At 47.4% G+C, this 26,621-nt stretch overlaps 2 protein-coding genes across 5 annotated transcripts; one reads left to right on the forward strand and one right to left on the reverse strand.

Moving 5' to 3' along the window:
• Positions 1 to 176: 176 nt before the first annotated feature.
• MEST lies at positions 177 to 7,981 on the forward strand. 3 transcript variants are annotated; one of them, XM_039571191.1, is made up of 13 exons: positions 189 to 247; positions 614 to 685; positions 1,029 to 1,183; positions 1,673 to 1,752; positions 2,189 to 2,266; positions 2,652 to 2,842; positions 3,036 to 3,094; positions 3,357 to 3,397; positions 3,605 to 3,675; positions 5,414 to 5,515; positions 6,152 to 6,228; positions 6,658 to 6,721; positions 7,122 to 7,981. In XM_039571191.1, the coding sequence occupies exons 2-13, from the start codon at positions 621 to 623 to the stop codon at positions 7,237 to 7,239; spliced, it is 1,101 nt and encodes a 366-aa protein (XP_039427125.1). In that variant the 5' UTR covers positions 189 to 247; positions 614 to 620; the 3' UTR covers positions 7,240 to 7,981. The 3 variants fall into 3 exon arrangements, with proteins under 3 accessions (XP_039427127.1, XP_039427125.1, XP_039427126.1); XM_039571192.1 differs by having other exon boundaries at positions 192 to 247; positions 2,652 to 2,788; XM_039571193.1 differs by lacking the exon at positions 614 to 685 and having other exon boundaries at positions 177 to 247.
• On the reverse strand, positions 7,910 to 25,373 carry COPG2 (COPI coat complex subunit gamma 2). Of its 2 annotated transcripts, none has more exons than XM_039571190.1 (23): positions 25,269 to 25,373; positions 24,708 to 24,788; positions 24,352 to 24,423; positions 23,183 to 23,262; positions 22,335 to 22,410; positions 20,998 to 21,090; positions 20,393 to 20,479; positions 19,196 to 19,353; positions 18,884 to 19,017; positions 18,179 to 18,246; positions 17,495 to 17,683; positions 16,574 to 16,669; positions 15,998 to 16,241; positions 15,101 to 15,176; positions 14,139 to 14,242; positions 13,539 to 13,664; positions 12,944 to 13,006; positions 12,199 to 12,338; positions 11,873 to 12,044; positions 10,945 to 11,042; positions 9,741 to 9,879; positions 9,530 to 9,628; positions 7,910 to 8,353 (listed from the first exon to the last, which is right to left on the reverse strand). In XM_039571190.1, the coding sequence occupies exons 3-23, from the start codon at positions 24,376 to 24,378 to the stop codon at positions 8,223 to 8,225; spliced, it is 2,400 nt and encodes a 799-aa protein (XP_039427124.1). In that variant the 5' UTR covers positions 24,379 to 24,423; positions 24,708 to 24,788; positions 25,269 to 25,373; the 3' UTR covers positions 7,910 to 8,222. The 2 variants fall into 2 exon arrangements, with proteins under 2 accessions (XP_039427124.1, XP_020440680.1); XM_020585091.2 differs by having other exon boundaries at positions 24,708 to 24,808; positions 25,269 to 25,326.
• Between the last annotated feature and the right edge of the window lie 1,248 nt (positions 25,374 to 26,621).

Here is a 26,621-nt window from a genome sequence, read left to right on the forward strand (position 1 = left end):
CCCCCCCACCCCGCAACTACGCCCTCCGCCATTGGCCGCCCGCCGCGCCCGCAGCCAATCAGAGGCCGCGCACGGGGAAGGGCGCGCGTCGCCCGGCAACGGGAGGGACGCGGCGGGCGGGAAGCGGCGGGGAAGGGGAGGGTGGGAGATGCGCATGCGCGGGGCGGTGGCCGCGCCTCCCCGCCCCGCCCCGCCCCGCCGGGAGAGCGCGATGGCGGCGCGCGCCCGCGGGAGCACCTGAGCGCAGGTGAGAGAGGCGCGCGCGCGCCCGCGGCCACGCCCCCCGCCGGGCGCGCGCTCAGGGAGGGGGCGTGGCCTGAGGGGAGACGGGGTGGGGGTCCGGGGGCGGGGCTCCGATGGGCGTGGCTCATAGAGGGGTGTGGCTCGGGGGCGGGGCTTTTGTGGTGTGTCCCCTCCCTTTGACTTCCATTGGCTCCCTGAACCACGTTGGGGTCACGCTCCCCCAGACCCCAATGAGCCCGTGACCCGCACAGAACCCCATGGGTCCATAACCCCCCTTCAGACCCTTTATGGATCCACATCCCCCCTCCAGCCTCCCAATAACCCCGTGTTCCCCCCCTCAAACCCCAAATGGACCCACAATCGCCCTCAGACCCCAAATGAGACCCACGTCCACTCTCAGACCCCAAACCTTTGCTGGTTCTGCCACCCTGGGGATGTGCAGGTTATGGGAATGGGGGAGTTTTGGGGACATGAGGGTGGGTTATGGGAATAGGGGAGTTTTGGGGACATGAGGGTGGGTTATGGGAATGGGGGAGTTTTGGGGACATGAGGGTGGGTTATGGGAATGGGGGAGTTTTGGGGACATGGAGGTGGGTTATGGGAATAGGGCAGTTTTGGGGACATGGAGGTGGGTTATGGGAATGGGGGAGTTTTGGGGACATGGAGGTGGGTTATGGGAATGGGGGAGTTTTGGGGACATGGAAATGGTTTCGGGGGACCTGGGGAGCTTTAGGGGAATGCGGGAGTTCCGGAGTGAATCCCGGTGTCCCGGCTGTGTCCTGCAGGATGAAGGAGTGGTGGGTGCAGGTGGGGCTGCTGGGCGTGCCCCTCCTCGCCGTCTACCTGCACATCCCGCCCCCCCAGCTCTCCCCGGCGCTCCGCTCCTGGAAATCCTCCGGAAGCTTCTTCACCTACAAGGACCTGAACATCTTCTACAGAGGTGACGGAGCCCTGGGGACGGGATCATCCCGTGGTGGCCATGGGGACATTCCCAAAAACCTGGGCAAGGTGGTGACAAATCCCTTGCAAAGGCCTCCAAGAGGAGCCGCTGCCTGGATCTGGCAGGGATGGATCAGAACATTTTAACTGGGGTTAAATGGTTCTTGTACCTTGGTGGGAAGGATCCCAAGAGCCTCTGATGGATCCCAGCAAGGAGAAGACACTGGAAACCCTTCTTGCAGCAATGTAGAGGTTGCTGGAATTAATGTGGGCTAATTAAATCCCTGGATTCATCACGGAACCAGTGAGGTTTCTGAAGAGAACCACTGCGAAGCTGCAGTGGGAATCAAACCCATCCTGGGTTTTGGGGAGCAGGGGGAGAGGTGCCCCACGGGTGGGTGGATTCCCAGTGGGATGAGCGGCAATGCCTCTCCCAGGAGGGAGGAATTTTGGGAAAAGCTGCTCCTGAGGTGTCCCGTTCCCTCAGCAGATTCCAGCGGCGCCGTTGGCAGCTCCGACATTGTGGTGCTCCTCCACGGCTTCCCAACGTCCAGCTACGACTGGAGCAAGGTGAGGGGGTTGGAATCTGGCAGTAAATGCCAGGATTTGCAGCTCCTGGGGATGAGCAGGCAGGACAGCAGGGAGTCAGCCTGGGGTGGGCCATGCTCCAGAGGAGAATTCCCCAGATTTTTCCTTGGGATTCCACCATGCTCCAGGATATCACCTTGTTCCTCTCCCAGCATGGGATCCAAACTCTTCTCGCATCACCCTTTCCCACAGTCCAGCTCAAAGCGTGAGGAAATCACCCACAGCTATTCCTTGGCTTTTCTGGGGATGGTCTTGCTGTTTAGTGGGAAATTTTGACTTCCTGCTGTTTCCTTGGAGCTGGAATGTTCTCCTGGGGCGGTGGAGAGGAGCATGTCCATCCATGACTGCTCATCACTGCAGATGTTTCCATCCTCTGCTCCCACTGGATGCTTTGTTAATGCATTTCTCCTCTTCCCAGATCTGGGAAGGGCTGACCCAGCGCTTTCACCGGGTGATTGCCCTGGATTTCCTCGGATTTGGGTTCAGTGACAAGCCTGTGAGTACCCTGGGACGAGGATTTTCATGGTTCCTTTCAGCTCAGCACTCTGGAAAATTGGGTTCTGCCATCCAGTTTCTCCTCCCATTTCCCTCTAGAAAAGGGATAAGTCATTATTATAGTGGAAGGGATGGGGAAGGTTTGTGGTGGACCTTCAGCTGGGTTTGATGGAACTCCAAAACACACCTTGACCCCTTTGGAGCACGGACAATGCTCCCATGGCCTTGTGGACATCACAGGACATCCCGACTGCTGAGTCTGGGGTCACAAGCTGCTGGCTTCCATATTCCAGATTCCCATATTCCTCCCTTGGAGTGTTTATTCCGGAATCTGCGGGCTCCTGGTGGGTCAGGCTCTCATTGGGGCCCCTCTCCCACTTTTGCAGAGGCCCCATGGCTACTCCATCTTCGAGCAGGCCACCATCGTGGAGGGGCTGCTGCGGCACCTCGGGCTCCGGCACCAGAGGATCAACCTCCTGTCCCACGATTACGGGGACACGGTCGCCCAGGAGCTGCTCCACAGGTCCCCGCCACCCCTCCTGCCCTTTGTTGTCTCCATCAAGATGATTCTCAGCAGATAAGTGGAAGGACGTGGCGCAGAATCCCCTTTTCCTTGTGCCTGAGGTGTCTCAGGGCAAATCCGAGGCTCCCATCCGTCCAATTCCCAAAAGAAATGGAGATGATCCTCCACGGTTTGACCTCGTGGTTGGTCATTTCTCAGAGCCTGGAGAGGTTTGGTTGTGTTTCATCTTCTTCTCTGCTGTCCCCAGGTATGAGCACAATAAAACTGGAAGCATCCTGATCAACAGCCTCTGTTTATCCAACGGAGGTAAGCTTTGCACCAGGTGGGATGGGAGGAATGGGGATCCGTGGGATGGGGATCCGTGGGATGGGGATCCATGGGATGGGGTGGCCTTCTGATCTCCGTCACCTGGATCCCAAGGATTGCAATCAAGGTGCTGTAATTAACCAGGAGCATCAATCCTGGGGTTCCCTGGGCCACTTCCATGGTACCATGGAGGGGGAAAAACTGGGACATGTGGAGCAAAACACTTCCCGTGTTCCAGCTCAGTTCTTTGATGTCCTTCCAGGGATTTTTCCTGAAACACACTACCCCCGCTTCATCCAGAAGGTGAGCTGCTCCTCATTCTAGTCACACTGAATCCCAAAATCCCAAAGAAACCCCCCTTGGAGCGCTGCTGTCGCACCACCGAGGCCCCACGGACACTTTGAGGGGCTGGATTGGGCTGGGAGCCGTGGCAAGAGCTCTCCATGGAGGCAGGATTTATCCATGTGCCCGATGCAAGTAGTGCTGTCTCCTTTTTCCCTTCTTCCCAAGCTCCTCAAGGATGGGGGGTTGCTGTCCCCCATCATCCTGCGGCTGATGAACTTCTTTTTCTTCTCCGGAGGGTGAGTCGGGTCTCGGGGGTGCTGGGCACGATCCATAAGGATGTGAGCCAAGTGGGAAAGGGGCAAGGCAGGCATTGGAAGGAATTCTTGGCTGGGAGGGTGAGGAGACTCTGGGATAGAATTCCCAGAGCAGCCGTGGCTGCCCCTGGATCCCTGGAAGTGTCCAAAGCCACGTTGGAGCAGCCTGGAAGGTGGGAGGTGGAGCAGCCACGGCAGGGGGTGGCACCGGATGATCCTGAAGTTCCCTTTCAACCCAAGCCATTCCGTGCTTCCATGAGCCAGCGCGGCAGGGATTTGGCAGGGGAGAACATTCCCTGGCACTGTCCCTGGAGAGGTGGGCTTGAGCTCCTGGCCCGTTCCCTCCGCACACTGGCCAAGCCCTTCAGCTTCATGATAAAGCCCACAGCTTTTCCCTGGACACTGAAACCCTCCTGTCCCACAAGCGTTGGAATTACACATTACAGAGGCAACAAAACCCCTGCACAATCAGGTTTATTTTATAATAATCTGGTTTATTTTAAAAAGCAGATTTATTGATCAGATTTCTTTTTATAGATTATTTTAAATTGATTATTGTATTATTTGTTTTATTATGTATCAAATTTATTAATCAGATTTATGTCTTATTAATTTTTGTTTTTATTTTATTATTAATCAGATTTATGTTTCATTTACTTTTATTTATTTTATTTTTATTTTTTATTTATCAAATTTATTAATCAGATTTCTTTTTTATTCTTTATTTTCACTTATTATTTTATTTTTATTTTTTATTTATCAAATTTATTAATCAGATTTCTTTTTTATTATGTACTTTTATTATTTTATTTATCAAATTTATTGATCAGATTTCTTTTTTATTATTTATTTTCATTTATTTTTAAATTTATTTATCAAATTTATCATTCAAATTTTTTTATTATTTACTTTTATTTGTTTATATTTATCAAATTTATTAATCAGATTTATGGTTTGTTTACTTTTATTTATTTTTTAAAAATTTTTTTATGTATCAAATTTATTAATCGGATTTCTTTTTTATTATTTATTTTCACTTATTATTTTATCAAATTTATTAATCAGATTTCTTTTTTATTATTTACTTTTATTATTTTTTTACTTTTTATCAAATTTATTAATCAGATTTCTTTTTTATTATGTACTTTTATTATTTTATTTATCAAAATTATTGATCAGATTTCTTTTTTATTATTTATTTTCATTTATTTTTTTTATTTATCAAATTTATTGTTCAAATTTTTTTATTATTTACTTTTATTTATTTATATTTATCAAATTTATTAATCAGATTTATGTTTTATTTACTTTTATTTATTTTTAAAAAAATTTTTTATGTATCAAATTTATTAATCGGATTTCTTTTTGTTATTTCTTTTCATTTATTAATTTTTATTTATCAAATTTATTAATCAGATTTCTTTTTTATTATTTACTTTTATTTATTTTATTTTTATTTTATTTATCAAATTTATTAATCAGATTTCTTTTTTTATAACCAGATATTTTTAGCAGTGTTAAAAACCCTCTTTGTTTCCCCCCAAAAAACAAGCCCTTTGAGGCCATCCAACACTTATCCCCACTTATTTGTGGGACATCTCAGCACTTGGGAGTTTCTCATGGAAACTGAAAGTGCTGGAATTTTTTGCCCTCGAGTAGTTTTTGAGTGGTCCCCTGACACAGCTGCTTCCAGGTGGCTCCAAATTCCTTTTCTTTTCAGGCTCGGGGCAGTTTTTGGGCCCTACACGCAGCCCTCGCAGGCGGAATACTGGGATATGTGGACAGCAGTGCGGAATAACGACGGGAATCTCGTTATGGACAGGTACGGTGGCATCAATTCCCTGCTCCGAGGTTCCTGGAGCTCAGCCAGGCTCTGCAGAACTTCCAGCTGCTTCTTTTGGAGTCTGGGATCAACACTGCATCCCAAGAAAGAGCTGGGGGTGATGTCGGAGCAGGGATTCTCTGGGATGGTGCAAGGCAGTGAAATGCAGGTTGGAGTTGGATCTGAGCCTGCACACGGCTGGAGATGTGGAACCTGGGGATTTCTTCTTTGGAAGTCAACGGCTTGGATTTGGGACGGGGGGGGGAGGGTTTGGTAATGACTGGAGCTAAAGCTGTGGCAGATCCCCCAGCATTGTCCCAGGAGAGATTTGCCTCTGGATTTGAACCTTCTGGGCCATTCCCAGAAGTCCCAGTCCCAAATCTCCAGCTTGGGAGTTTGGAAGTTTTGTTTTCTCCAGTTTGTGGCTTTTAGAAGGATCTTGGGCTGGTGGCCACAGGTTCAGTTCCTTGTCTCCCCTTCTCCCACTGGGAGAATGGAGTCACTGAGCCCAGGGATGATGCTGTGGTGCTGTTTTCCCATGGGAGATGCAGATCCCACCTGGATCTCACTGCACAGCCCCGGGAGCAAATTCCAGGCTGGGCAGCACCCACTGCATAACAACGAATTTTCCTTCAGTATTTTGCAGTACATAAACCAGAGAAAGAAGCACAGAGAGCGCTGGGTTGGGGCTTTGATGTCTACCTCGGTCCCACGTGAGTAGGAATCCATTCCTTTTGCTCATTGGGATTGTTGGGAATTGCCTCCCTCACTTCCAGGCGCTGGCTCCTTCCAGGCATCAGCCTCTTGTTACTCTGAGCTCAAATCCAGTTTATCAGCAGAGGTAATTCCCTGGTTCATGGCTGGTTCTCCAAGTGCTGCTCCAGGGAAGTTGAGGAGCTTTTCAAGCCCGAAAAGTTGTAACCAGGGAAAAGTTTGGGGTTTGGAGGCTGAACTTGACCCCAGGGCACACCAGCGAGAGCCCGTTCAGAGCTGGTTGGTTCAGTGTTCCACTGGAAGCTTCCCAAGCTTTTTGTGAGGAGGGAACACTCCTGCAGGTCTCCTTGGCATTAATTTAGGGATGTCCTAATTAATGAATCCATTAATTTATGGCTAGAAAAGCTCTGCCTGTGCTTCCCTTGCAGTGCATCTCATCTACGGGCCCCTGGACCCTGTGAATCCACACCCGGAGTTTCTCCAGTTTTACAAGTAAGACAAAAGTGGGAATGTGCAACTGGGGCTTCATCCCAAGGGATATTTTGCCTGGCTATTCCCTCAATTCCATTCTCATGGAGGCTGTTTTTAATTCCCACTGTGACCTGCACAGCCAGGTGATTCAGTCAGAGCAGTTTGGAAGTTGCTTCCACATTTTAGGCACCCAACTCAGGATTTTCAGTGGATCCCATGATCCACTTTAAAACCACAGAGGGAAGATTTGGTACCTGAGGAAGTCTCCCCCTCCAAACTACCCTGAAGGAAATCCAGCCCTCGGAAGTGGTCAGCTGCTCCAGGCTTTTTTTATCCCAAAAATGGGCAGAAGCCTGGCTGTGCCATTGGGCTGAGTGTGCTGCAGTTCCTGTGTTTCAGCCTTGCTCCATTTTTCCACCAGGAAGGTGCTTCCCATGTCCACAGTGTCCGTGCTGGATGACCACATCAGCCACTACCCCCAGCTGGAGGATCCCACGGGATTCCTGAATGCTTATCTGAATTTCATCAACTCCTTCTGAGCTGCTGCAGCTCAGTTCTGACCCTCTGCTTCCGAGTCAGGCTTTGGGGGCAGGAAAAACCCCCTTGATTTTATCTCCCACATCCAACACTGCACTCACACCCTCATCCTGGGCTGCCAAACAGAGTTAAATCCTTGGAGCACTGGAAAAATGAGGGGAAAAGCAGGATGCTGACAGCTCTTCCAACCCTCTACTCCCCTTCTTGCCCAGCTTCTGTATTTAGAGAGGCAGGGGTTTAAATTAGCATTAAACGTGTTCCTTCCTTCCATCCTCACCCTGACTTGGGAAGAAACACCAGTTCATCAGCAGGTCCCTCCATCCCCTTCCCTTCCCAGTTTTCCATATGGGATTTTTCCCAATTTGAACCCAGGAAAAGGCTGCCCTGGGGTTTGGTATTACCTGACATAAGGCTCAGAGAATTGAATCTGCCTCAAGAGATGGAGTTTTATCTCTCTCTGTACATTGATTTTTCTGTGTGGAAGAAGAGACAGTCACAAAAATATTGCAAATTTGGAGGTTTGGGGTGGGTTTTAATTGTTTATGTTGGGAATTTAATAGCATCCCTTTAGGAATAAGAGGATTTTGCTTCATAAACAGCCACGATGGGCTATTTTTTCTGTACTGGAGCAGACAGAATTAGAACAAAAAAATTCTATTTTATTAACAGTAATTCATATGAATTCCACCACTTGAACCAGTGTTTATTTTCTGTTAATAAAAAGCAATTTTGACAAAAATCTGATTCCATTTTCTCACCCCCTGCATCTTTTATCTTCCCTGGTTGACTGCAAGTGGCCAGAGATGCCATAAGTTAGGTGGGAATGTGTAAGTGACAACGAGGGAAGGGACTTGGGAATGGCTCAGTACCAGCCAGCCACGAATGGAACATCATACAAAATATTTCCCAAATTGAGGAATAAAAACTACATGCAGAAGGACAGCCAGGAAAAGGAGGAATTCCAGGAATTGCTGTGCTGGAACTCTCAGCCCACGGAAGCCAGGATGACATCGACGGACGTCTCATCCTTGCTCCTGACTGTCACCTGCATGGTCACACCGTCCCCCAGTGCCAGCCTGGACCTCACCAGGACGTCACAGCCACCTCTGTACACACCTGGGACAAAGCAACAGGGACAGGTCACTTTGGGAGAGGCTCAGGGATCCAGTCCTGATCCAGGGACAACGGCTGAGGGCAAGGCAGGTTTGGTCTTCAGCTCTGCACGTGGGTCACAACCCCATGGAATGCTCCAGGCTGGGGGAGAGGGGTTGGAAAGCTGGGAAAGGCCCTGGGGGTGCTGCTGACAGTGGCTGGACATCCCCAGGTGGGTAAGAGGCTGATGGCACCTGGGCTATGCCAGCCCCAGTGGGGGGACTGTCCCCTGTGCTGGCCCTGCTGAGGTACCACCTGGAATCCTGGGGGCAGCTCCTGACAGGAGAGACCTGGAGGGGCTGGAGTGTGTCCAGAGAAGGGGCTGGAGCCCCAGGAGTGGCTGAGGGAGCTGGAAAAGGGGCTCAGGCTGGAGCAAAGGAGGCTCCGGGGGGACCTTGTGGCTCTGCACAAGTCCCTGACAGGAGGGGGCAGCCGGGGGGGTCGGGCTCTGCTCGCAGGGAACAGGGACAGGAGAGAGGGAACGGCCTCAGGCTGGGCCAGGGCAGGGGCAGGGTGGATTTTAGGGAAAATTTCTCCATGGAAAGGGTGGTCAGGCACTGGCACAGCTGCCCAGAGCAGTGCTGGAGTCCCCATCCCTGTTTGGATTTCAAATCCCTGTGGATGTGGCACTTGAGGACATGGGCAGTGGTGGCCTTGGCAGTGCTGGGAATGGTTGGACTCCATGACCTCAGAGGGCTTTTCCAACTTAAACAATTCCATGATTCTAGAAGAAGTTGTGGGTGCTGCAGAGCAACTCAGGATGTGTCTTTAGCAACAGGAACTTGAGAACAAGATGCTCCCAGAATCACTCTTCTGAGATAAGCTCAGGCAAGGAATTGAATTTGTCTGCTCTGGGAAGTTCTCAAATCAGAGATTCTCCACCATTCCCACAGGTAGAATTCCCTCATTCCAGGAGACACAGAGCTTGGCCTGAGCACATCCACAACAGAGGGCTCCAAGTTGGCACCAGCTGCATTCAACACACTGGGTCCCCTTCACTTTTCTACAGAGAAAAAAAACCCCATTTCCTACAGAGAAAAAACTCCCAAAACAACAGCAGGATCTCCTAAACCATTTCCCTTCATTTAGAAAAATCTGTGGGGCCATGGAAACCTGGAGTTCAGCAGCAGGAACACTTACCAGCCAAGTAGAGGGTGTGAGAATTTTTGTTTTCTGGCACTTTATCTGACCTCTCACAGGGCTGCATGCCCAGGAACTTGATGATGTTATTGACAGCCTCTGCATTCAGAGATTGAAGGAGAAAATGATTCCAGGTAATTATTTATGACACGAAATAAAATCCCAGCATGATTTCCCAGGTGGGTCACCAATAAACGAGGGATTCTCTTACCATCCAGGGTTTTAATGGAACTGAGTGCAAAGGTTTCTTCTTTCTCAAAGTCATCTCCCACCTCTTCCCAGGCAGCTGCAAAGTTGGGTTTTAGAACCTTCTGGAGATGATCAGACACTGTCACCTCCAAGTCTTCCAACTGGGAGGAAAAAAAAGGGAAATTTTCAGGCCAGTTATGGAAATGATCCTCACCTTGGAAAGGGAAAGAGAGCCCACAGCATTTTGCCAAGACAATTCCTGGTTTTAATTCCAGGAGAACTGTTTAGTCACAGCTTCTAAAAAGAGGGAAAATAGTATTTACGGTGGAAACTTTAAAAATATTTACACAAAACATCTGTGAAACTAAAGGAAAGCAGAAAATGAGGCAATCACTAGATGGGCCAAAGCCCTTTACAGCCCCTACTGGGCTTCCATGGAGAGACTTTCTCAGAATCCAGGGAATCCCAGAATGGTTTGGGTGGGAAGGGACATTAAGGATCATCTACAGTGCCACCCTGCCATGGGCAGGGACACCTCCCACTGTGCCAGGCTGCTCCAGCCCCAATGCCCAGCCTGGCCTTGGGCACTGCCAGGGATCCAGGGGCAGCCCCAGCTGCTCTGGGAATTCCAGCCCAGCCCCTGCCCACCCTCCCAGCCAGCAATTCCCAATTCCCAATCTCCCATCCAGCCCTGCCCTCTGGCACTGGGAAGCCATTCCCTGCCTCCTGTCCCTCCATGCCTTGGCCCCAGTCCCTCTGCAGCTCTCCTGGAGCCCCTTTAGGCCCTGCAAGGGGCTCGCAGCTCTCCCTGGATCCTTCTTTTCTCCAGGGGAACATTCCCAGCTCACCCAGCCTGGCTCCAGAAGGAGCCTTTATTTCCCCCCAGTACCTCCTGGGATCTGGCTTTCATCCCCATCACTGACCACACAATTAACAGAAATGCAAATGCTTGGGGTGGAAAGATTGGGGCACAATTCTGAAAACAGACAGTGGAAGTTACTCCTTCCTCCCTTCCTGTCTGATCCCACAAACTCTCCATAGGGTACTAAAACTTCTGACAGAAGTGAAGTTTTGGGGAAGGATCCAAAAATGACATTTTACAGTATTTTGGTGTTTCAGGCAGACCTGCCATGGACTGATTTCAGGTTTGAGAGGAAATGTGACCCAACGGCCACATTTATCCCAAATTAGTGCCAATGGGAAAAGGGAACAAATCCTGGACTCACCACATATTCATCCTCATACCCATCCTCGTCTGGCACCCCCGTGTTGGGGTCGCAGTCCCGCACCGTGAACTTCATGGTGCAGCTGAAGGTACAAGTGACTGGAAGAGAGAGAAATCTGGGATAACTAGGGCAGATTCCTCTGCTGGAGCCCTCTATTCCCAAAAAGAGACTGGAATATCCATCAGTATTGCCGCAGGAATACAGAATGTGGCTGGGGCAGAGCACTTGAATATCATTTTCCCCTTTGATTTGAAAATAAAGGCCAAAGGAGAAGCTCAGGAGTGTTCCAGGGGTAACAAGCCACTGATTCCAAATGCTGCCATGAGATCCAGCAGTAGCCACCAGGAGGAATTCCACAAGGATTTCTGACAAATGGAATATGATCCAAACCCACAGTTCAGCAAGTTCAGATTAGTTCTGATCTTCCCAGGTATTAAAATAACTTCCAAATCCACTTCACTGCTAAGTCATGTAAATAACTGCAAACCCAGTGGTGTTTCAGTGAGACTAAGGAAAGAAAGGGAAGTTTCATGCCCCAGAAAATCTCATTCCTACATTTTGTACTTGTTTCTAATTCTCTAAAGCCTCAAATTAAGAACATTTTTATTCTATTTGCATTTTCCTTTTACTGGTTCAGTTCTTAAACACTACCAAACATCCACAGTTTGAAACGTGCTCCTTTCATTGATCCCAGGCAGTAAATCCAAGTTTCCATTACCTGCATGCTCTGCAATCCTCTTTAACATCCCATTTTTCATCATCCAACACCACTGATTATTTATAACCATTATTCTGCTAAAAACCAGCACTTGTGACACACAGAAAAGAAACAGCAAAGAACCTCAGGATGAGCCAAATCCCACACCTCCAACTCCTGGTGTTCTCCCCAAACCTTTACGTGAGGGATTTGTTGGGCAGAATTTCTCACCTGCAGTGGGGTCATCCTGGGGGATCCTGACCAGGGTGTAGCACATTCCAGGCTGGTTGTAGGCCAGGCTGGGAGCTGGGATGCAGCAGATCACATCATAAGCATCTGATGGCTCCATCTGCACCGTGACTCTCTCCAAGAGCTGATCATTCAAGGTGTTTGTGCAATCAAACTGCAGCAGGAAACGGGGAAAAGGACTTGCAAACACTTCAAGAGTTTTTCCCCCAAATCACCAAAAATATTCCATGGCATGCAGCGAAATTACTGCATTTCAAGCAATGTGCAGATCCTGCTGCACCCTGGGAAAAGGGTGTGAATTCCCTCACCTGGAAAACGATGTGGTTTGGGAACACGTGTTTGATGCAGCGAACAAAATACTCTGTTTCTGCTTCTGTGAGCTGCACTGGTTCTGAAGATTTGAACAAAGGACCCAGGCCCTTAAATTCTGGGATGGCTGCCAGTTGTTCTGTGCAGGAAGGAAAAGAAGATCAACAGTGACAGGCTCTGATCCTGCCATCATCCCAACACTTCATGGACTCTAGGAATGGTTTGGGTTGGGAGCAATATTAAAGATAATCCAGTTCCACCCCCTGGACACCTTCCACTAACCCAGGTTGCTCCAAATCCTGTTCAGCCTGGCCTTGAACACTTCCAGAGATCCAAGGGCAGCCACAGCTGCTCTGGACAACCTGTGCCAGGGCCTCCAGCCAAGAATTCCTTCCCAATTTCCCATCCAGCCCTGCCCTCTGGCACTGGGATGCCATTCCCTGTGTCCTGTCCCTCCAGCCCTTGGCCCCAGTCCCTCTGCAGCTCTCCTGGAGCCCCTTTAGGCCCTGCAAGGGGCTCTGAGCTCTCCCTGGAGCCTTCCCTTCACCAAGGGAACTTCTCTGGGAATTCCAGCTCAGCCCCTGCCCACCCTCCCAGCCAGCAATTCCCAATTCCCAATCTCTCATCCAGCCCTGCCCTCTGGCACTGGGAAGCCATTCCCTGGCTCCTGTCCCTCCAGCCCTTGTCCCAAGTCCTTCTCCAGCTTTCCTGTAGCTCTGCAGAGCCACTGATCTTCTCTCCTACCTTGAAATATATCCTGGCGTGACGGAGCCACTTTCTCAGGTTTGCTGGTCACCAGGGCAATCTCTGTGGAGAAAAAAGCAAAGACTTAGTGCTCTGTCTCAGCTAAGCCATGCAGAAGGTTTAAATGCCATTAAATCTCCACTAAATATTCCTTAAATTATATTCATTAAATGTTCCACACATTCTGCTGCAAACCACTGCCAGCCTGGCTGCTCACACACTGAAACACCTTTTTTTTTTTTGGTGTGGAAATAGTGAATTGAAAGTAGAAAAAAAGAAGTCTGAGTTATGAGGAATAAACCACACCTTAGCCACGAAGAGACAGCAAAAAAATGGAAGGAGGAGGAGAAGGGAGCAAAAAAACAAATCCAAAGCTGGTTGTGCTAAGTCAAGACACTCAAGAATTGTGCAAGGATGTGGAAGAAAGCCAGGGAAGTGACTGAGCGCTCCTGGAATGGCTTTTTTCCAAAGGCTATGAACCAATAAATCCTGATTAAGTACAGACTTGTCCCTGATAACAAGATCAGCACAACAAGAGCAGCCCCAAGGCTTCAAGCCTTGCCTCCAGGCCATTTCCATGAAGCCTGGGTGTTACCTGCTTTCTGTTCAAAGATTGGTGCTGTAGCCAGGGGAACTGTTTTCATGTCAAAGGGTTTCTCTGAAGGCTCCAGTGTGTACTGGTGCAGGGCTTTCTCCATCCCAGGAACAGAGACTGTCAACCCTGCAGAGGAGAAAGGCAGAAAAATTCAGTTTTAAGAGCTGGAACTGCCACAGGCAGTGCCACGCAGGGCTGATCCACAGGAAACACAAACAGGCAGAGGAGAAAAAAAGCTGCTCTGAAGATGACACAAAGTTGCCAAGTCTAAACAGTTCACTCTCAAGAATCTTACATGTATTAAAATTAAGTTCTCTGCTCATACGAATATTTAGTTACAGACATAAAATGTCGTTATAATCCACCCTCATCCTCGTTTTGGATTGGAAAAGACTGAGCAAAAATCAAAAAATTTATGCCAAATGAAGGAAGGATCAATGACAAGCCCAGCTCAAACTCCTGTCTCCATTTCCCAGACCATGCTTCCCCATATTTTGCTAAATCCACCACTCTCACCATAAGCACTTTGCAGGCAAGTGCTAAGGCCAGAAAAAAACATGTGGATTAACAGCTCAGAGTGGTTTCCTTTCTCTCACTGACCATTAAAAATGTAGGCAGCATTCAGGGCCAGCTGTCTCTGCTGCAGGACATTCAGGTAGAACGTTGCCCTGTCCCGGACCTCGTCGTCGCTGTCCATCATGCACCTGTTTGGGGACAAGGGGACAGGGGTCAGCCAGCTCTGGCCATCAGAGAGCTGAGCTCAAAATGGCACTGCCAAAACTGGCTTTGATACTGCAATGACAGTCAGAGCTCCTTCAAGAGATTTTTCAAATTATGTAAAAATGTGTTTCTACAGTACAGGAGTTGGTTTAATTTCAATTAAATCATTAACACTACATGTCTTAGCAAGAGACATGAACCTGTGACATGGGAACACCCAGCTCTGGAAACACAAAAGTTATTTATGAGTAACCTGGATAGGAATTTTCTTGCTTCAAGGGGTGTAAAAAATGCCCACATGTAGAAAAGCTCTGTAGGGGGAGAGTTTTTATATGGGCAGATATTGATAGGACAAGGAGGAACAATTTTAAACTAAAAGAGATTTAGGTTGGATGGGAGGAGGAAACTCCTGAATGGGAGGATGGGGAGGCCTTGGCAGCTGTGGCTGCCCATGGATCCCTGGAAGATCCAAGGCCAGGCTGGATGTGGCTTGGAGCAGCCTGGGATACTGGAAGGATTCCACCATGGCAGGGGTGGAATGGGATGAGCTTTAAGATCCCTCCAACCCAAATCAGTCAGTGATTCTGTGATTTATTACCCCCTGAGCAATGTTCTCAGACCAAATTACCATCTCGTTTCCATGACTAATCCCATCTCTCACTTCCTTGTCTCCAGCAGTGCTCTGCTCCCTCCAGCCATGCATTTTCCCACTCCTCAACTGGCATTGACAACCTCAGTGCAAGTTCCAGCCAGGTCTGATCTTCCTTCCCTGGCTGCTTCCAGGGAATCAGAGGGCTCTGTGTCACCACAGGCTCAGCGCAGGCCCAGCCATCCCCACTCACCTCTGGAGCAGCACCAGGATACTCGGAAGCAGATTCTCATTCTGTGCCCCAAACTTTGCCAAAGCACTGACAGCAGCTGCAGAGAGAACAGGGAGGTGTCAGAGGGGCCCAAGTTCTGCACAAACACATTCTCACAGCCCTGAATTTTCAATTTCCAGACCCTTTCACTTCCACACCATAAACCTTTCAGTGATATGGATTCCTGTATTTCCAAATGGAAATAATTTTGTGATCAAGATCAGCTTAAGAGCCCTGCAGCTCTGTTCTGAGAGAGCTCTCCATGAGATATTTGTTAAGATCTGTGGAATATTCCAGTTGTTGGCCCTTCTGCCATTTGCAGCAGCTGCCACTCCAGATAAATCTGTTTTCCACACAAGCACCCAGTGGTGACCAGGGCCAGGCTACACCCAGTGGCTTTGCAGGGAGCTCAAACCCCTCAGCAACCACTTGGAGCTTCCTCTCCAAACAAACTGAACTTCAGCTTGGCACCAGCTTGGAGAAAATCCCCACCCAGAAAGAAGAGGAAGCTGTTTCAGGAAGTACAAACTTAGGACGATGACATTAAATAGGGAAGCAGCAGTGTCCCCTCCTCATGTATTACATCTTGAATTCCAGCAGACACTCTAAGGGCCTAGAACCAATCTATTATTTATGCTCTGAAGCCCAGGTGCTGACGCCAAGATGATGTGAGGAGTTGAAACAACCTCAGGGTAAAACCACCTCCACAGCTCTGCACAGGGCCTGGGGAAGAACCATCGCTCCCCATACTCCAAACCCACTTTTAGCCTGGGAATTCTCAGCCATGGGAGCTTCCAGGACTGGAGCTGCACTCACCAGCCCTGGAGCAGCACTCACCAGCCCTGGAGCTGCACTCACCAGCCCTGGAGCTGCACTCACCAGCCCTCACAGCCTCGTTCTCCAGCACCACCCTGTTGAAGATGAAGCGGATGTACTTGGACGGGGACGGTGTCCTGGGGCCCTCCTTGCCCAGCAGGTGCAGGATCTTGGTGGCCAGCACGGTGTGCTCGCAGTCCTCGATGAACTCGCAGAGGTGAGCCAAGCCCGCCTCCTTGCTCTCAGGGTTCTCCTCGATGATGCTGATTATACAATCCACAATGGCTCTCTTGTACTCAAAGCCACCCTGGCAAAGGGAAATCAGGGACAGTGACCCTCTGATCGGAGCGAGGCTCAGCTCCCTGATGCTTCAGTGACTGCTCGCCATGGAGAAAACAATCATTTGTACAAATTGGGGTAAGGAAAGGTGCGCTGCATGACCTCACAGAGCATTCCCAGCCCCCTGACCCATCAAGGCACAACATCTGAGCATCCTCAGCTCTAAATCCTGAGCATTTCACACAGCTCCGACCCACTCAAGCACATCTTTCAGTGCACCCACCGACAGAAGAGACCCTTCCCATCACCAAGCAGGCTCAAATCTGCCAAAACACCCCCCAGAGCAAGTGTCACACGTACATCATCCCTGAGCATGTTGGAGAGGAAGGTCATCATGACACTGTGCTTCCGAGGGTACTTCTGGCACAGGGCACTGATGGCCTGCACAACCACAACCTGCAGAACAACACAGAAGGACAGGGGTCATGTGTTTGTTTTCCTAGGAAAAACACAGGCTTCTATCTCAAGTTGTCACCTTGATTGATTAAATCCACGTACAAGGATAAAAATCAGGTGGTGGATTCTCGGGGTCAGCATGTAACAACTTTGTGCCAGGGTGCTGGTAGACCTGGCTCTGGCAGAGAGACTGGAATTTAGGATGGAATATGTTAACTCAAAAGCCTCCTCATCTGCCTTCCTTCTGCCCAGGGATGATCATGATGCAATTTCAACTTGTCATATTCTGTCATTAAAACTCTCTGCAATTTCAAATTTATCTAATACTCATTTTTCTCATAAAAACAAGGACTTAAGACCACTTTAAGCAGACTGATTTTGCAGAGACCTGCTGTGCTCCTCATGATGTAACAGGTACAACTGAACCATCCTGAACTAATTTATTACCAGTTTAGTCACTATAAAACTTACAGATATGGTAGGAATTTAGAATTCACAGTTTCCTAGACCAATGTGATATAAATTCAATCAGAACTATTAAAATCCTTTTTCCTCTCTAAAACAACCAGAAGGAAGTACAAGATTTGCAGGATATTGCGCAGGAGCACAGGAGCCAGGAATCCACCAAATGATATTTTTCCTTTCTTGGACTGGTGGGAGGAATTTTTTAGGATATTTAAGATGGAAAGCAGAGCACTGCACCTTCTGAACTTCGCCCTACCACACGAAATCACCGAAGCATTAACAGACAGGAAAAGCTTGATAAAAAACAAGAATGGGAGAAAAACCTGCAGCTGGAAAGAGCAGAGGCCTCCAATGCCACACCTTAAACTCATCTGATATTTCTGACACGAAGGAGGAGATCTGTTTCATGAGCCTGTCCACGCTGCTCTCGCTGCCCGTCTTCAGCAGCGTGGTGATGGCCAGGGTGGCGATGCTCCGGTTGGAGTCAGTGATGAGGTTTTCCAGGTCCAGGTTGCAGGCAGTGACTGCAGATGGATGCTTCATGGCCACCTGCAAGGAATGCAGTTCCAAAATTATGTGGGAGCAGGAGCATCCTGCAGTTCAAAGCATTTGATGCAATCAGAGCTCAGGGTTTTGGTTTCAGCGTTTTAAACGAATTTTAAGTTACAGCTCATGGGTTTGACAGTCACAAATTGCTGCTGTTGTGTTCTGCAGCTCTGCAATCAGAGTATTTCCTTCACGTGGATTTTGTAACATTAAATATCCAGGATTCTGCTTCCTTCCAGCTGAAAGCTCACAAATTATCTAACTACAGCTTGTTATATCCCTGTGGTCCAGAAATCAGCAAACGCAGCCCGAATGCAGAAAGATTTCTGTCACACCAGGGGATCTGGCATGGAAAAGCCAATTCTCCAGCATGGAAGAATTCCAAATAAGGTCATCACAGGGGCAGCTGCTCTGCTTGAGGTAACACATCATTAGGCACTGTTGGCTACATCTGAACTCAGAGAATGAAGTTTATTCAGAGGTTTTGAAAGCACTCACTTTATTAAGGGTCCGGACGGCTGCATAGCGCAGGACAGGTTTGGGAGAGCTGCAGAAAAGTTGTAACACTGGGGAACAAAAAACAAACCAAAAAACAAAAGGATGACCTCTTTCAAAGAAAGGGAATAGAGCAGAAAGTCTAATGTATCTCCATTCAACTACACACTGATAAATAGTCATGCAGCTCTATGCATAATTTATCACGAGCTTCACATGCAGGTTAAAAATAAACTCCTGGGTTTTTATCCTATTACCAGTAACAGGAGGGTTCTACAGTTGCCTTTACATTCCAGGTCTATATTCCAGGTGGAGGAGAATTTTCCCAGAGAAACTGTGGTTGTTCCATCCCTGGCAGTGTCCAAGGCCAGGTTGGACAAGGCTTGAAGCAGCCTGGGATAGTGGAAGGTGTCCCTGCCCATGGCAGGCACTGGATGATCTTTAAGGTCTCTTCCAACCCAAACCATTCCATGATTCCCTCCCATCCCAACTTCCTGCAGCTGGATAAAGACAAGTATCACCCTGTGCCACCTCTACTGCCATTTATCTGGATGAAACAAGGAAAAAGGATCTCATCCAAAAGCCCTTTCACGTGGGGACAATCAGAAAATTCAGGGTTTGGGTATTATAATTATGCTGTATTTTCTCTCAATTTCTTTATTACCCTTTGTTTCAGCTGCTGCAGGGGTACAATGGGCTGTGACCAACCTGACACAGCAGGTGCCAGCTCCCTGGCCGTGCAGTTTGGCAGGTGGATGATGGCAGAGGCAGCCTCATAAATCACCATCTCATGCTTGTTCCTCAGGCAGCTCTCGATGAAGTCGAACAGGGGACTTTCATGGCTACAAACACAAGAATCCCAAGATCTTTTAAGCTGGAAAAACCCTTTAAGATCGAGGCCAAGCATTATCCCAACAGCTACAGTTCTGTCTCTGTGGAGATTTCCACAAACACTGAAAAAACGCTGCTGTTTCCAAACCCTAATTGATTTTTGTATTTCAAATTCTGCCTCTTACTTACCCCTCTTCAGACTCCTTGAGGAGTTTGCTTGCAATCCTGATCAGCATGCAGTAGGCAAACTGGGATTTCAGCCCAGATTTGGTGAATTTATTCAGCATCTTGGACACAGCCAGGCGGTCGTTTTTCCTAAGGTGATAGAGCAGCCCCAAAGCATGATACTATGGAATGGGAAACAGAGGGGCAGGCACTGAGTACAGCTGGAAAAGCCACGTTAAGACATCAAAGAGGGGTAAAAATTGCTCTTTCCTGGCAGAAATACCTTCTAACCTCAACTGAGCTGAGTTTCCTGACAAGTTGCAAAGATCTGCAACGTTTCCTTCCCCTTTCTGTCCACTCTCAACTATTCCTGAAGATCCAAAGAGCCACAAAGTTAATTTATTTCCTTTTTTTTCCCCCCCCCATTAAATATCATAACTTCAAAGGTTTCAACTTTGCACAGTCTGCATTTCTAATGCACTCCACATCCAGGATATCCCAAGGCCCTGAAATGACAGCTGACCTCACAAAAACCCTCAAGGCCTTTCTGATGGAAGCACAAAGGAACATTTCTAGTTCCTTGCCAAGTTATTTTTGGGGGTTCCCCCCCCCCCCCCCCCATAAAGCTGATTTACTGTAAGGCTTAATGAAGCTGCTAAGTGGGCAAGAACAATGCTGATTTTACAGAATCTTTCTGATCATGAGTCTGCAACAGACAGAATAATTCCATATTCTGAACAGGCAGAATAATTCCATTTCCGCCAATGTCTGGAATATCTGTGCAGAAATTTTGCTCTTGGGGAGATGTTACTGATATTTGGGTTCATCTTTGCGGTCCTTTTGCATCTGGCAAAGTTTCTGAAGGCTGAGAGATGCTCATTGGGAGGCAGTGAGATAATTTCCCAAACTTTTTGAGCACTCAGATTCAAAGCCCTTCTGCAACCACCACTGTGGGACAGGCAGCAGCATTCCAGCTATCAGAAATTTAGCAGGAGAAGGGAAGAGAACTCCAGAGCCAGCTCATAATTAACAACCTTGTGCTGGCATCATGGTAAAACTCATGATTTTTTTCAAACAGTCGAGTTGTTTCCCACAAATCACAATCCTTGCTTTTAAAAGAGTAAATGAAAAGAAGGTATTTTTTCTGAAGTCTTCTTAAGAACTCCCAGAATTTCACTAAACCCCCCAAGTGTTTTTAGGGCCAGCCACCCTCAAACACACCTGTACCATGATGTTGTCACTAGAAGCTGCTTCCTGAGCTTCATTGATCCACCTTTTGACCACGTCATAGCTGATCTTCATCATGTGCTGCAAAAAAATTGACATTGGAGCCAAGCTCACAACAGATTTCCCAACACAGCCAGTCTTTATCCTGTAAACTGTGATTTTCCTTACATCTCAGTCTCAAACTACCACGCTTCCACTTCTATTGATAAAAAAATGAACTAATGAGATCTTTCCCAGCCTTTTCTCCTAAACAAGGGAGAGGAAAACAGAGTGGATTCCTTCATCTTGCCCTTCTGGTGCCTATTAGCAGAAATAATCCTGACTTGCAGTTTTAGCAGGTGATTTCATGGCCCCTCCCCAGATAAATTCATGTTCTACACTGACTGCAGAGATGATGAGCATTTTGCACTAGAAATTGTTACGATTGATGTACTCAAATGTTAAGGAAGGAATTTGAGGAGAGAAAGGAAACTCTGTTTTTCCCTTATTTTCCAGTGAGATGAAGAGTCATGTCAGAGAAAGGACAAAACAAACACAGCAGACTCACCTTCCCAGCTGGACACAACCCCAAATTTACAAAAATCTTCTGCTTTACTTACCAAGGAAGACACCAGAGCAGAGCTGGACACGCTGGGGACTTTGTCCACAATGGCCTGTTTCATGTACCTCTCGATGGCTTGTAGCATTGTACCCTAAGAGGGGAAAAAGAGGGAAAAAGGGAAGCATGGATACTTTGGAGGAAGAGTATAAAAGCAGCATAAGGCAAAAATCCACATTCTTGAGTTAATTCTGCAAGGCAGACGTGGGTTTGAGCTGCCTGGTCCTGAAGGTTCAGTGACAAAGTCACCAGCAGAGCAACCCCAGATCAGAAAGGAGCTTCCAAATCTTCCAACTGTACATTCCCAGTGCTCCAGTCCCACAGAGCTCCTGCCAACACACAGGGCATCGAGCAGAGCAACCCCAGATCAGAAAGGAGCTCCCAAATCTTCCAACTGCACATTCCCAGTGCTCCAGCTCCACAGAGCTCCTGCCAACACACAGGGCATCGAGCAGAGCAATCCCAGAAAGAAACTGGAGCTTCCAAATCTTCCAGCTGCACATTCCCAGTGCTCCAGCTCCACAGAGCTCCTGCCAACACACAGGGCATCGAGCAGAGCAACCTCAAGTCAGAAAGGAGCTCCCAAATCTTCCAACTGCACATTCCCAGTGCTCCAGTCCCACAGAGCTCCTGCCAACACACAGGGCATCGAGCAGAGCAACCCCAGATCAGAAAGGAGCTCTCAAATCTTCCAGCTGCACATTCCCAGTGCTCCAGCTCCACAGAGCTCCTGCCAACGCACAGGGCATTGAGCAGAGCAATTCCAGATGGGAACTGGAGCTCCTAAATCTTCCAGCTCCACCAAGCTCCTACCAATGCCCAGGGCAACAAGCAGAGCAATCTCAGATCAGAAAGGAGCTCCCAAATCTTCCAACTGCACATTCCCAGTGCTCCAGCTCCACAGAGCTCCTGCCAGTGCATGGCATCAAGCAGAGCAATTCCAGATGGGAACTGGAGCTCCCAAACCTTCCAGCTGCACATTCCCAATGCTAGAGCCCCACAGAGCTCCTGGAAGTTCCACAGGGCATTGAACAGAGCAATCCCAGATTAGAAGTGAGCTCCCAAACATTCCAACTGCTCATTCCCAGTCCCACAGAGCTCCTGCCAACGCACAGGGCATCGAGCAGAGCAATCGCAGATAGAAACTGGAGCTCCCAAACATTCCAACTGCACATTCCCAGTGCTCCAGCTCCACAGAGCTCCTGCCAATGCAGAGGGAACTGAGCAGCCCTCTCTAGAGTCCCGTGACTACTGTAAAATACACCCTGCAAGAGAGCAGTTTTGGGATTTTAAACCCACTCATCACCTTTCCCACAAAGCGGCACAATTTGTACTCACATCAGTGATCCTGCACAGAGCTCGGATGGCCGGGCCTCGATAGACATCCTCCTTCCCTGTCATGTCTTTGGTCAAACTGAAACCATCAAAAACATCCTGTTAACACTTCCTTAATATCCCCATGTCTCACTCTTTTTGTGATATTCACCTCATTTAGATATTAACTGCTAAGCTCTAGTTCTGGCTAGGGACAACTTCTTAATACTCAGCTTAATTTGAGAGTTATTAACATCAAAATCTGGGGAAATACAGAACTATAAAATGCACAGTCCACTGTATTGCTTTGCCATGGGCCTGGTTTGTTTAGCTCAACCATTCTCTTTCTGTTTGTTCTACACAAAATTTTGATTTAGAAATAGTGAACAAAGCTCAGTTTGGTTTATTTTATGTATTTCTAAAGCTGTTCAGCAATCAGTGCTGTTGGCACACACCACAGATCAAATTTTTGCTCTTGCAACAGCTGCAATGTCTATTTTTGAAGTCAAAAAATTTGAGAATTCAGCTGGGAAAACGAACTGGGCTTTGCTCTGCTTTTCTTTAATTGCTCTGACAGCGAAGTCACAGCCTAAGCTCCGACAAGTCCGTGGAGCAGCAAGAATGTTTAAAAAACGACCCCAAACACAAGAAAACAAAGTGACAACCAGCTGATACACTGAATTCTCCTGCTTTTTTAGCAAAGTATAATATCAGAGTGGGAACAAAATAACATTTCAGGGAGTGGCACATACTCTGTATCACAGAACTGCTGTATCCTTACAAAACCTCAACACTGTAGCAGCCAAAACAAACCCAGGGAGATGCAGCCCCTTTTCCAGAGCTCCGATCCCAGGTTCTGGAGGGTGTCCCACCTGCTCGTGACAATGATGACATCCTCAGAGATATTGGCCATCTCTTTGATTGTGAGGTAACACATCCTTCTGAGGGTTTGCTGTGGAAATGCGGCGCAGAGAAAGATTAAACTCAATGGCAGTTAGAAGTTTTAAAAGATAAATAAACATAAAAATTAAATATTTCACTTTAAAAGATGAATAAGCTTTTAAATAGAAGATAATTCTTTTCAATTCAAAGTTATAAATGTAAAACTACATTTGATAACTGGATAAGTGCCAAACTCCTTGATCTCAAACAAATCAGAAGAGTAAGACATAAATATTTTGTAAACTGGTAAGAACTAATACAAAAATCCACGTTAATTATCAAAGAAGTGATGCATCACATCTGTACTCAGAAGCCTCACAACTACCAGTTAAAAGCTGTAAAAATAACTTTGTTACTGTAAAAGAAAAATAGAAACACCCAGGGAGTGTTGACACTAAGTCTTTGCAAACAATTGACATTTGTATTTTAAAAACCCCTCTCTTTCTAAAATGTGGATATGAGAAGCATTCCAAACACTCTGTACTTCCACAAATTTTGTTTCATCTTTAAACAGCTTCCATGGACAAATCTCTAACAAACAAACCATTTTTAACCAAAATTAATGAGCCCCATCACATGAAACACACTGCTCTGAGTTCTTGTACTCTGCAGAAGAGATCACAGAACGACTTTACATTCTGCTGAGCCCAAAGTTGAACTCCAAAATTCAATTCCCAAACCATTCTATGATTTTTAGGGTGTTCTCACCCCTTGCCTCGATGAGATCAATGAACAGAAGTTGTTCTAGGGAACAGCAGCCTTTGATCTGCAGGCAACTTTTAAATTCTATTTTGAGTCAAGCAGATGGTGATGATTTGTAAGTGGAAGCAACAATCATCAAGTGACACTGATTTGTAAATTCAGCCTTTGTCATTATCCCCATTTTTATACCAGTAATTAACTCAGAACCCACCTCCATCCCCAAACCAACCCACAGAAGTAACCACACGTTATTATTCAGTCATTTGTTTCCAAACCAGGAATTGCCTCCAGAGCTCCTCCTGTGAAGTGTTTGCCTCCCACATCCCAAGATCCAAGTGTTTGGCAGTTCCTGCAGGCCCAGACAAAGGCAGGGAGAGGCCAAACACCAGGTACTTACATCGTTAGACTGGAACAATCTGGTCATGGCAAAAAAAGCTTCCGTGGCTTCCGTGGTTCCAAAGTGTTCACCCTGGAATTAGCAGAGAGGAAAAGCAGTCATTATTCAGCTCCCTTTTCTAATGCCCTCCCACACACCAGGAATCTTTTCTTGGAGACTTTCTCGTGTTAGAAACCATCCCTTCCTCGCTTTCCTTCCCACGGAATCCACAATTGCCTCCACTCTAAATGCCCTCCACAGGGATGGAATCGTTTCCCAAGGAGTTTTCCCTGTGACAGGAAGAGGTGGGAAACTTCTTTCCCACTAAAAGCTCTCAGGAATATTCGTTCTGGATAGAGAGAAATCCTACCAGTTACCTGGTTCAGCAGGTACAGGATCTTGGTAAGGATGTGAAGGCATCTTCGTGGGTTTATAGGGGTCTCATTGAACAGCCGTGCCTGGAAATGAAACATAAATTCTGCTTTTATATAACCCAGCAATAATTATTTCTCTTTCAACATCGAAATTAAACAAATTTGTTTCCAGCCAAGCAGCTTGTCATTTTTATTTGTACTAAATATGTGTCCCAGAGAATGTGGTCTTGCATCTGTAGTTTGCAGCAATCTGAACAAAGCACAAACAACTCAATTTGCCATCTGGAACTGGCAAAAATACCTCAAAATACAACATTTTTTCTTCAGGAAGAGCCCCCTGAGATGCCACATGTCCGTATGGAAGACAGAAGCCATGTGTCATCTAATTACCCTAAAAAAAACCCCCTCATTAGCTGTAGATAAAGCTAATTTATTTGCACTTTCTCTGAGATTTTTAATTACTTATATGAATTTAGCCATTCACGTTTCCCCACAATCATTCTGCCACACTTCCCGAAGGAAAAAATAAATAACTAAACAGCATTATCCTGTGATAATTCCTACCTCCTGAAGCACAGCACTCTTCTCCAGATGCTGGAAAGGATTGGAGCCACTACCTGAGGAAGAAGAGACGTCTCAGTTGAGGAAATGAATTTCTCACAAACCCCAACAGATCTGAACATGCAGGAAGAGCCCCAAAACTTTACCAAACCACCTCAAAACAGTGACATTCCTCTTTGGAAAACTGATGTTGGCCATCAACAGCTTTGAATCCACTTTCTTAAGGGGTATATTCAGAATTATAGAAAGAATGAAGGAAAAAAAAAAAAAGGAGAGGAAGAAGAAAATCGTTTGCTATTTAATTTGCCTTCACATAAAACTACTTCCATTTTCTACTTTCCTAATCCACTTATTTTTATTCCTTCAGGCACCAAAAGCACTGAAGGCATCAACACAAGAGCTGCTGATCAGGACCTGAAACAGAACTGAAACCACCTCTCAGACACGTAAATCCCTCCACAGCCTCACTTCCACTTCTGATCCTCTCCCCCCAAGCAGGAACTTCTCATTTGCAGGTCATTTATTCCTCAGTTCTCACATCCCACGCAGAAGGAAACCGAGAATGAAACAGAACTCAACCCTGGCTGGGCACATTTGGAGCTCAGAGGAGCAGCACAGAAAATTCAAAGCAGCATCAGTTACTGTAGGGAACACAGACTTAACTTCCACACGTTTGGAAGGGACTTTCCAGGGACACCTTCCACTATCCCAGGTTGCTCCAAGCCCTGTCCAGCCTGGCCTTGGACACTTCCAGGGATCCAGGGGCAGCCACAGCTTCTCTTGACAACAAGACCTGCCCCCCTTGGGTGCTGCTGAGCACAGGGAGATGGGGCCAGAGGCTGCCTAAACTCCCTGTTGTGAGTTCCAGATGTGCAGACAGAGAAGGTCTGGAAAGGCTTCTCTGAAGCCTTTTGGATTTTGCTTTGTGTAGCAAAACGACTAAGAAAATAGTTCATTTTCTTGACATGTTTCACAACACTGTCCAGGTAGTGATATAAATATAAATACATGTAATCAATGCTCTCTTCTTCTTTGAGGGAAGAAACATCTGCACTGGGCAGAGACAGGGATAAAATCCTCTCCAGAAACCAGCTGTGCAAACAGGGAGAGCAAACAGCCTCCAGTTCCTTTGGGTTTGTCACCAGAGGAGAGAAATACTTTGACAGTCAGTTCTTACAGCTGAAGCACAAATACCCTGGAGCTGTGAGAGATGGGAGATCACAGAACCATGGAATGGGTTGGGTTGGAAGGGAATTTAATGTTCACTTCCACCTCCTGTCATGAGCAGGGACACTTCCCATAGACCAGGTTGCTCCAGCCTGGCCTTGGGCACTGCCAGGGATCCAGGGCCAGCCA

This window comes from Corvus cornix, chromosome 1A (assembly GCF_000738735.6).
Source record: "Corvus cornix cornix isolate S_Up_H32 chromosome 1A, ASM73873v5, whole genome shotgun sequence".
In the NCBI taxonomy this organism is placed as follows: domain Eukaryota; kingdom Metazoa; phylum Chordata; class Aves; order Passeriformes; family Corvidae; genus Corvus; species Corvus cornix.